The sequence below is a fragment of the Mytilus edulis genome, chromosome 7 (genome assembly GCF_963676685.1).
Source record: "Mytilus edulis chromosome 7, xbMytEdul2.2, whole genome shotgun sequence".
NCBI lineage: Eukaryota > Metazoa > Mollusca > Bivalvia > Mytilida > Mytilidae > Mytilus > Mytilus edulis.
In genome coordinates, this window is record NC_092350.1 from 90,972,818 (window position 1) to 90,983,627 (window position 10,810).

General features: G+C 35.6%; 1 protein-coding gene across 1 annotated transcript in view; it reads left to right on the forward strand.

The window, feature by feature from the left end:
• LOC139482470 (uncharacterized) overlaps positions 1-10,422 on the forward strand; it is a 33,304-nt gene extending 22,882 nt beyond the window's left edge. Inside the window, exons 8-9 of the mRNA XM_071266374.1 lie at positions 3,760-3,787; positions 9,888-10,422. Coding sequence (XP_071122475.1) covers positions 3,760-3,787; positions 9,888-10,279 — 420 coding nt within the window. The 3' untranslated portion in view covers positions 10,280-10,422. The remainder of the gene's footprint in view (positions 1-3,759; positions 3,788-9,887) is intronic.
• Positions 10,423-10,810: the final 388 nt, after the last annotated feature.

Genomic DNA, 10,810 nt, shown 5'->3' on the forward strand with positions numbered 1-10,810 from the left:
AACAGAGGTGAAACTAACAACACATATGTTGTGTCAGGTAAAGTAACAGAGATAAAACTAACTACACATATGTTGTGTCATGTAAAGTAACAGAGATGAAACTAACTACACATATGTTGTGTCAGGTAAAGTAACAGAGATAAAACTAACAACACATATGTTGTGTCAGGTAAAGTAACAGGGATAAAACTAACAACACATATGTTGTGTCAGTTAAAGTAACAGAGATGAAACTTACAACACATATGTAGTGTCAGGTAAAGTAACAGAGATGAAACTAACTACACATATGTTGTGTCAGGTAAGAAGCAGAAATAAAACTAACAACACATATGTTGTGTCATGTAAAGTAACAGAGATGAAACTAACTACACATATGTTGTGTCATATAAAGTAACAGAGATGAAACTAACTACACATATTTTGTGTCAGGTAAAGAAACAGAGGTGAAACTAACAACACATATTATGTTGTATCAGGTACAGTAACAGAGATAAAACTAACTACACATATGTGTCTCAGGTAAAGTAACAGAGATAAAACTAACTATACATGTGTTGTGTCAGGTTAAGTAACAGAGTTGAAACTAACTACACATATGAGGCTGACTTCATGCAGGAAGTTCTTGGGAAGAAAGATAAGAAGTTCGCGATATCCTTAACTCTACTTTCCGCTATATAGATGATGTTCTTTCACTAAATAATTCAAAATTTGGTGACTATGTGGAACGCATTCATCCCATCGAACTAGAGATAAAGGATACTACAGATACAGTTAAATCGGCCTCATATCTTAACTTGCATCTAGAAATTGACAATAAGGGTGGGTTGAAAACAAAACTTTACGACAAAAGAGATGATTTCAGGTTTTTAATTGTGAACCTTCCATTTCTAAGTAGCAAAATTCCAGCAGCACCTGCAGACGGGGTATATATCTCCCAATTGATACGATATTTCCGTGCTTGTATTTCCTATCATAATTTTCTTGATAGAGGGTTGCTGCTCAAAAGGAAGCTATTAAACCAAGAGTTCCAAATGGTGAAGTTGAAATCCTCCCTTCGTTAATTTTACGGACGCCATCACGAGTTGGTTGACCGTTATGGAATAACCGTTTCACAAATGATATCGGATATGTTCCTTACGTCGTAACTTCAATCCCTTTCCCTGTAATAAATGTGACCTACCAAGTTATACTATTTACCGGATGTGTTATCACATAAGCAACACGACGGGTGCCACATGTGAAGCAGGATCTGCTTACCCTGCCGGAGCACCTGAGATCACCCGTAGTTTTTGGTGGGTTTTTGTGTTGTTTATTCTTTAGTTTTCTATGTTGTGTCATGTGTACCCTTGTTTGTGTGTTTGTCTTTTTTCATTTTTATACGACCGCAAATTTTGAAAAAATTTTCGTTGTATATTGCTATCACGTTGGCGTCGTCGTCTGCGTCGTCGTCGTCGTCGTCGTCGGCGGCGTCGTCGTCGTCGGCGGCGTCGTCGTCGTCGTCGTCGTCGTCGTCCGAATACTTCTAGTTTTCGCACTCTAACTTTAGTAAAAGTGAATAGAAATCTATGAAATTTTAACACAAGGTTTATGACCATAAAAGGAAGGTTGGTATTGATTTTGGGAGTTTTGGTCCCAACATTTTAGGAATTAGGGACCAAAAAGGGCCCAAATAAGCATTTTCTTGGTTTTCGCACTATAACTTTAGTTTAAGTTAATAGAAATCTATGAAATTTTGACACAAGGTTTATGACCACAAAAGAAAGGTTGGGATTGATTTTGGGAGTTTTGGTTTCAACAGTTTAGGTATTAGGGGCCAAAAAAGGGCCCAAATAAGCATTATTCTTGGTTTTTGCACAATAACTTTAGGTTAAGTAAATAGAAATCAATGAAATTTAAACACAATGTTTATGACCTTAAAAGGAAGATTGGTATTGATTTTGGGAGTTTAGGTCCCAACAGTTTAGGAATTAGGGGCCAAAAAGGGACCCAAATAAGCATTTTTCTTGGTTTTCGCACCATAATGTTAGTATAAGTAAATAGAAATCTATGAAATTTAAACACAAGGTTTATGACCATAAAATGAAGGTTGGTATTGATTTTGGGAGTTTTGGTCCCAACAGAAGAAGGGGCCCAAAGGGTCCAAAATTAAACTTTGTTTGATTTCATCAAAATTGAATAATTGGGGTTCTTTGATATGCCGAATCTAACTGTGTATGTAGATTCTTAACTTTTGGTCATGTTTTCAAATTGGTCTACATTAAGGTCCAAAGAGTCCAAAATTAAACTTAGTTTGATTTTGACAAAAAAATGAATCGGTTGGGCTCTTTACTATGTTGAATCTAAAAATGTACTTAGATTCTTGATTATTGGCCCAGTTTTCAAGTTGGTCCAAATCTGGGTCCAAAATTAAACTTTATTTGATTTCATCAAAAATTGAATAAATGGGGTTCTTTGATATGCCAAATCTAACTGTGTATGTAGATTCTTCATTTTTGGTCCCGTTTTCAAATTGGCCTACATTCAGGTCCAAAGGGTCCAAAATTAAACTAAGTTTGATTTTAACAAAAATTAAATTCTTGGGCCTCTTTGATATGCTGAATCTAAACATGTACTTAGATTTTTGATTATGGGCCCAGTTTTCAAGTTGGTCCAAATCAGGATCTTAAATTATTATATTAAATATTGTGCAATAGCAAGTCTTTTCAATTGCACAGTATTGTGCAATGGCAGGAAATATCTAATTTCACAATATTGTGAAATAGCAAATTTTTTTTTAATTAGAGTTATCTTTCTTTGTCCAGAATAGTAAGCAAGAAATATCTTATTGCAAGAATTTTTTTTAATTTGAGTTATCTTTCTTTGTTCAGAATCAACTTAAATCTTTGTTATATACAATATACAATGTATATTCACTTTTTACTACCAACTGATAAATTTAAATAATCTTTACCATTCAGTGATAACAAGCAGTTTTTTTTACATCTTAATATTTTATGATGTATTTAAATGAGTAGTTATTGTTGCAAACTCCATTAGAATATTTTAATTGAGATTAGTTTTGGAATAAGGGAAAGGGGGATGTATTTAAAAAATTGGGTTCAATTTTCATTTGACATTTCATAAATAAAAAGAAAATTTCTTCAAACATTTTTTTGAGAGGATTAATTTTCAACAGCATAGTGAATTGCTCTAAGAGAAAACAAAAAGTTTAAGTTCATTAAAACACATTCATTCTGTGTCAGAAACATATGCTGTGTCAACTATTAAATCACAATCCAAATTTAGAGCTGAATCCAGCTTGAATGTTGTGTCCATACTTGCCCCAACCGTTCAGGGTTCAACCTCTGCGGTCGTATAAAGCTACGCCCTGCGGAGCATCTGGTTAGCCATGGCGTTGTCAGTTTATTTTCGATGTATGAGTTTGACTGTGCCTATGGTATCTTTGGTCCCTCTTTTAGTACGCCAGACGCGCGTTTCGTCTACATAAGAGTCATCAGTTACGCTCATATCAAAATATTTATAAAGCCAAACAAAAACAATGTTGAACTGTTTACTTCACAGACAAGAGGATAAAAGATTTGCGTATTATTAATCTTCGTGAATCAGATAAATTTTTAGATACAAAAATAGATAAGCTATCCTAGACAACTCATTTTGTGAATCAAGAATGGGTTTTTTACACATTCGAAAATAATTGCTGATCAAATATATTCAATGAATTTGCAGTATCTATTTGATTTTAATCTAATTTTGTAGGTCAAACGAATCAGAAAAGTTCAATGCGGTATGTATTGATTTCTTTTTAAAATTGTTATCAATGCAAGATATATTTTACCTAATTAATTATGCATTAACTGATAGCTGTCTTCCTCCTCAACTACAAAACTCAAACTAACGATGAAGAGGGTGACTTCTAATCAGTGAAATATAAGATTTGACTTATATCATGTGAAAAACAGATGTCATATCATGTGACCAAAAAAAAGACCTCATATCATGTGACAAACTTATATCATGTGACACACATACCTTATATCATTTGACAAACTTATATCATGGCACAAACATACCTTATATCATGTGACAAATAGATGTTATATCACGTGACAAACAGATGTTATATCACGTGACAAACAGATGTTATTTCATGTGACAAACTTATATCCTGTAACACACATAGATTATATGTTACAAGCATACTGTAGCGTTGTCGTTTTTGTATGGATTTGTGTTTGTCGATGTGTTATTTTGGTAGCGTAAATTACGTAAAATCCATCTTCAAATGGCACAACGAAAACAAACCACAACACAAAGTTTCAATTCAAATTACTATGTAATCTGTTAAATGTATATCAGTTTGACATAATAAAACAGTTGAACAATAATCCTAATTCACTAACACAATATTACTCTCAACACTTCTAACTAACAATCTATCTATTCTCTTTCTATTATTACTATTCCACCTTAATCTCTCTCGCATCCCCTTAAATACATATTTACAGGCGGTACCCCGACGGTTCCAAAGATGGGGTACCGGGCGGTTCTAAAGATACCGGGCGGTACCTTAACGGTTCGAAAGCTTGGCTACCGGGCGGTACCCTGACAGTTTCAAAGATGAGGTTACCGGACGGTACCCCGACGGTTCCAAAGATGGGGTACCGGGCGGTTCTATAGATACCGGGCGGTGAATTTAAATAATATAGAAACCGTTCAAATACATAAAAATACCGGGCATTGCCCTACAGAAATGTAATTTAACCCAAACGTATTTAAAAGAAAGGCATCTTACATAATAATAAATTACACAGTCAAACTAAAATCGCTACAATCCCCCCAACTAGCAATTGAAATTCCTATTTCAATGTAGTAAACAAAGCTAGGCTACTCACTGTACAGTTATATAATCCAAAACACTCTCAATATAGTTCAACTCAAGTCAATGTTATATGTTCACTTCAACATGCATATTAAAGTTATGATAGCAGTTCCTAACTTCACTTTCAAATCACCAACATTAGCTGTGACGAACCTTGTATTCAATGTTTTATTAAAAATAAATTCCAAGAAGTTCCAATGTTTTATTTTGAAGAATTGTCTTGTGGTTCCAATATTTAAATCATAACAAAATGTTCAGCGGTCCCAATGATTTATCCAAAGAATGGTCCTACAGTTCCTTGATTTGTATCTGTTTCTCCGGTATGATTTCATGCATTCCCAACAATATACATGTCCAGTTTCTCCATCAGGGTCAGCAAACACACAACAATTTTGCAGCAATACCCTTTTAAATTCATCGGCTTCTTAAATTGAAAGATTCTGTATACCGCCTTGGTACATCTTTTCCATATATTTTTTTTCCATATATTGAGGAAACAAACTATTAGACGAATTACGATGCTCAACAATACCACAAACATCTTCATTTTCATCTTCTACCTCAACAGAATTGCCGATATTCAAAACTGGTACAAACACAGCAATATGTGTTCCTTTGAACAACATAATATCTTTGCTGGTTGGGTTAAACAAACTTACATGCACCATACCTTGAGATGCATTAACTAGTACTCTTGCTAGCGCTAGTCCATATTTCGTCATGAAATTTCTATCAGGAGATAAGACACTATTTATATTTGCAAAACTTGTACTAACTTTCCTCGTTAATCCCGATCTTACAACTATTTCATGTTTAGCGGGTACTGTCATTGTTTCTAGTGATACAACTCTACTAGAACGAACGCATTCATTTTGTTCGTGAAACGGAATATTTCTACCACTTATTTCCAGAGATAAGGAATCCCAATCCCATTCACATCGAAAGGTTTGGATAATACTTTCACCAAGTAAATGATTTATTACTCCTGAAACAATAATTGAAAATTGAACACAAAATTCATCACATGATAACGTCATACTAGTAACAAGAGTTCCTAGCACTTTTGAATCACCACATCTAGTTGTGATGAACCTGGTATCTAATGGTCCTAGCATAGGTCTACTATCAGGCAAAATATTTCTGTAGCATTCCTCTGTTATGAAAGTACATCTTGCACCGGTAACAATCTTCCAACTAATTGATGATCCTTCTTTTTGACCATCCACCATCATACCAACTTTTCCAGGTATTTTCGTTAACATAGCTACGTTGTTTTGCCCAATATTATCTGACAATAATTCATTGTCTATGTGTTCCCCTCGTAGATAAACAAACGCACCACTACTCAACCGCTTAGGTGGTATGTGATACTCTGGAGTTAAATCGTGGTCTAATAAGTGATCCAAGTCAATCTCCATATCACCCCTTTCAGTTTGAGTGGAACGTGTCGTCCTATGTTTATCCAACGAACACTCCTTTAAACTTCTGCTAGGCCACCAGGTACCGTCGGTCGGAGCAGGGCCTATTGCTCCGACCGGTTGTTGTTTAACTGCTGGACGGTACCACCGCTAATCTGGGCGGTGTCTTCCTCTGGTACCGTCTGATTTGAAATGTTCTGATTATTTGAATGTGTCTTACTCCAACAGTACTCTCTTGTGTGTCCTCTTTTTCCACAATTGGAACACTGTCTATATATCTTATTTTGAAATCTTCAGTTGTTTATCGGACTTTCTGAATAATTGTTCTTCTTTGAACTCGGTTCATAAACATCCCTTTCTTTTTCCACTGTATAAACATTATTTCTCTTGTTAACCTTGTTCACATTTCCTTCATTCATTCGAATACATCCTTCTTGCATGGCACTTGCAACAGCTTCCTGGAGAGTCCTAGGCTTAGTTCGCCTTATAAACATGCGGAACTCCTCCGACTCACCGCAAGCGTCAAGAAACGATCTGATACTATTTTCTTGGACAAGTTCTGGATGAGATGGGTATGCACGCCTGTACAAATCTTCAATAGATTGCCCCAAATCTCTAAACGATTCCCCAGGTTTCCTTCTCCTTAGTTTTGCCTCTGAAAGGTAGCTTTCTTTCAACTCCATCTTATCTATCAAACTCTCCCATCTCATTTGGATATCTAAAGGCAATCCGTGCACAAATGTTTCTGCCTGTCCTCGCAAGGTTGTAAAGAACACTAACCTGTTCCTCTCTTCATTCCACGCATTTAGTGTCGCAATGTTTTCAAAGTAACGTAGAAAGTCTGCTAACACATCATCGTTACTGCCACTAAATGTCCGCTTTACCTGAACTTCGGATCGGTTAACTTGCAGAGATGATGATGAATTCATCGGTACAATCCTTGCATTGTCTCGACTCTGTGGAATGTTCTGGTCAAAGTTCAATTGCTTACGCACGGAATCTGTTGGTCTTCTTCTGTACTAATTTTGGTTATCAAAGTGTTCCAGACGTTTTGTGGTTTCATTTATGAATAACTTTACAATTACCGAAACTAGAAATGTTATCAGTAGAGTAACCACCAATAATATAACATTTTGCTTCAGCCAACAAACAATGTCATGAAATGGAAATGTTACGGAAAAGAATCCGATCACAAGTATCAAACTTAAGATAAACCAAATCCATCTTAGAACAAATTTCTTCCATTTATGATCAATTCCGGCTGTATTAGCATTTTGTTGTCTCTGGTTCATATCAGACATTGGTGTGCTCGAAATAAAAGATTCATCCTTCCAATTACTGCTACCGTCGAAACCACCCCACCTGTTAGCTGTCGACACCGTCGAAAATGGGGTTCCAGGGACCGTCCGGTGTGCGGTTCTGGCATCTCCGGGTGTCCTTGGAATGGAATCGGGTACCCCTTGGAATTTTTGAGATGGTGAAAATAATCCTGGTGAATACTGACTTCTGTTCCTAAAGTTGTGTTCTCCAGAAACAGTTTGCTCTTCTCCAATGTTCGTAAAATCCATTGGATAAGTATTATAGTCAGTTCTATTTCGATCCATCTCCGTTAATAAAAAAACACAACTTGAACTGAAAATTGTAACATGTATCCAAATAGTTTAAGTCTCACTGATATTCCAACAATTATTCTCATTATGAATCTAAAACTTCGTGTACGGCTATCCCACCGCTGCCGCCATTTGTAGCGTTGACGTTTTTGTATGGATTCGTGTTTGTCGATGTGTTATTTTGGTAGCGTAAATTACGTAAAATCCATCTTCAAATGGCACAAAGAAAACAAACCACAACACAAAGTTTCAATTCAAATCACTATGTAATCTGTTAAATGTATATCAGTTTGACATAATAAAACAGTTGAACAATAATCCTAATTCACTAACACAATATTACTCTCAACACTTCTAACTAACAATCTATCTATTCTCTTTCTATTATTACTATTCCACCTTGATCTCTCTCGCATCCCCTTAAATACATATTTACAGGCGGTACCCCGACGGTTCGAAAGATGGGGTACCGGGCGGTTCTAAAGATACCGGGCGGTACCTTAACGGTTCGAAAGCTTGGCTACCGGGCGGTACCCTGACAGTTTCAAAGATGAGGTTACCGGACGGTACCCCGACGGTTCCAAAGATGGGGTACCGGGCGGTTCTATAGATACCGGGCGGTGAATTTAAATAATATAGAAACCGTTCAAATACATAAAAATACCGGGCATTGCCCTACAGAAATGTAATTTAACCCAAACGTATTTAAAAGAAAGACATCTTACATAATAATAAATTATACAGTCAAACTAAAATCGCTACAATACATTATATCATATGACAAACATACTTTATCTCATGTGACACATTACACTGTTATTTATTTATAGTCCATGTTGACTTGAGTGCATGTCTTTATATATGGTCCAAGTTGACTTGAGTGGTCTTTATATACGGTCCAAATTGATTTGAGTGGTCTTTGTATATGGTCCAAGTTGACTTGAGTGGTTTTAAATTCACATACGATCCATGTTGACTTGAGTGGTCTTTATATACGATCAAAGTTGACTTGAGTGCTCTTAATATCCGGTTCATGTTAACTTGAGTGGTCTTTTATATAGACGGTTCATGTAGTCGTTTATGTTGGTAAATTCGTGTGACGCACAGTTAAAAGTTCTATTTTGCTGTTTGTGTGTGCTGTCGTAAATTAATTTAAGTGTGTGTTGTTATTCTGTGGTCTATTTGTAAAGATGTACTATTGTATTGTTTATTCATGTGTTTCTATATCCTGGGGTTTCTTGTGGTTTTTTTTTGTGCTTTATTTCTGTCACGTAATGGTGTGGTTTAACCAAGTTACTCTAATAAGCGGGATATGGCTAGCCATTAAACAAGGTTCAACCCTCCATTTTTTCTTAAAATGTCATGTACCATGTCAGTAATAGGGGGATAACATTAAATAGAGCGTTTTGTGTATGTAGCATTGGCGTTTGTTTTTGTTATACTTCAGTGTTCCTGGTGTGCCATTGTTATCATCTTATAGTAGAGATGATTTGCTCGGTTTTTTATAAGTTTGTAACCCGAATTTGTTTTCTCTCATTTGATTTGTGACTTTTGAACAGCGGTATACTACCGTTGCTTTAAATTGTAGTTGGTCCAATTTGCCCATGGTCCGAAATGACTTGCATCCATGTATCATTAAGCCTTTGAAAAAATTTTTCCTCGAGCGTCACTGATGAGTCATTGTAGATGGAACGCGCGTCAAGCACATAATCAAGTGTCATTCTTTGTATCAAAGATGATATACATAGGAAGATGTGGTATGAGTGGCAATGAGACAACTCTCCATCCAAGTCACAATTGATAAAAGTCAACCATTATAGGTCAAGTTACGCTTTATTTACAAATGTATTTTTATACGTATTTCCTAAACCTTGTGATTAAAATATTTACCATTCTTTAGAAAAAAAACAGTAAACTATCTGTCTGTAAAGCATTAAGCATCAAAGTGTATATGTCTAATGATTGTTTTGTTTACAGATATTAGTGAAGAAAACTTGGATTTAATTCCCACAGATGAAATACTTGATGAGCTAGCACAAGTACTTGGTGTTGTATCCTTTCAACTGGGTATAGAATTGGGGTTACTCAGTACAGCATTAGACGCCATTCAGTACAACAATGGGAGGAATTTAGTTGCTCAATGTAAAGAAATATTATTCCAGTGGAGAATAGATGAGAAAGTGAGGCCAACAATACGTGTATTGGTCCAAGCTCTGGTAAATGTCGGGAGAGGCGCTAGATGTTTGGAGAAAATCATTAAAAAGGTTGGAGTGAAAGCATACATTCCACAGGAGGAAGTTGAAGAGCAGAAACAAGGAACAGTTGCTACACTCCTTAAAAAACTAAATCTTTTTCAGAAGAAAAATTAGTAAAAAAAACTTTTTAGTTGGTTATATATAACCGAACCTTACACCAGTCTCTTCGCTTGGCTAACACCTGTGTATAATTTAAGGGAACGATTGATATCCCCCTGTTATTGTCTTATCAGATGTACTTTGATTTTTTTGGCCAAATCTAGCATTTACCGTACCTTCTTCTTTGTCTGTGATTTATTATTGCAATTGTAGAAAATGTACATAAATATGAGATTAATTATGAGATGTTCAGGGAATTGTGAATACAAATAATGCTTTATAAAGAATCACAAACCTGCAAGGTGGGTTCTTACAAACATATCCAGCCATGTATTGACAAAAATAAAAACATGAAAAGGTGCCCTTGTCAATTAAAGCAAAATGGTTAATTGTTGTTTTTCATATCCCTTTATACAGTAACTGAACCGTATGCTGTAGTAACACTTACACTGGATGATGATCCAATCAAAGTGACTTCGTGAAAAATACAAAGTCCTAATACATAATTGTTTACATAATATTTCATTCTGTAATTGGCAGACTTGG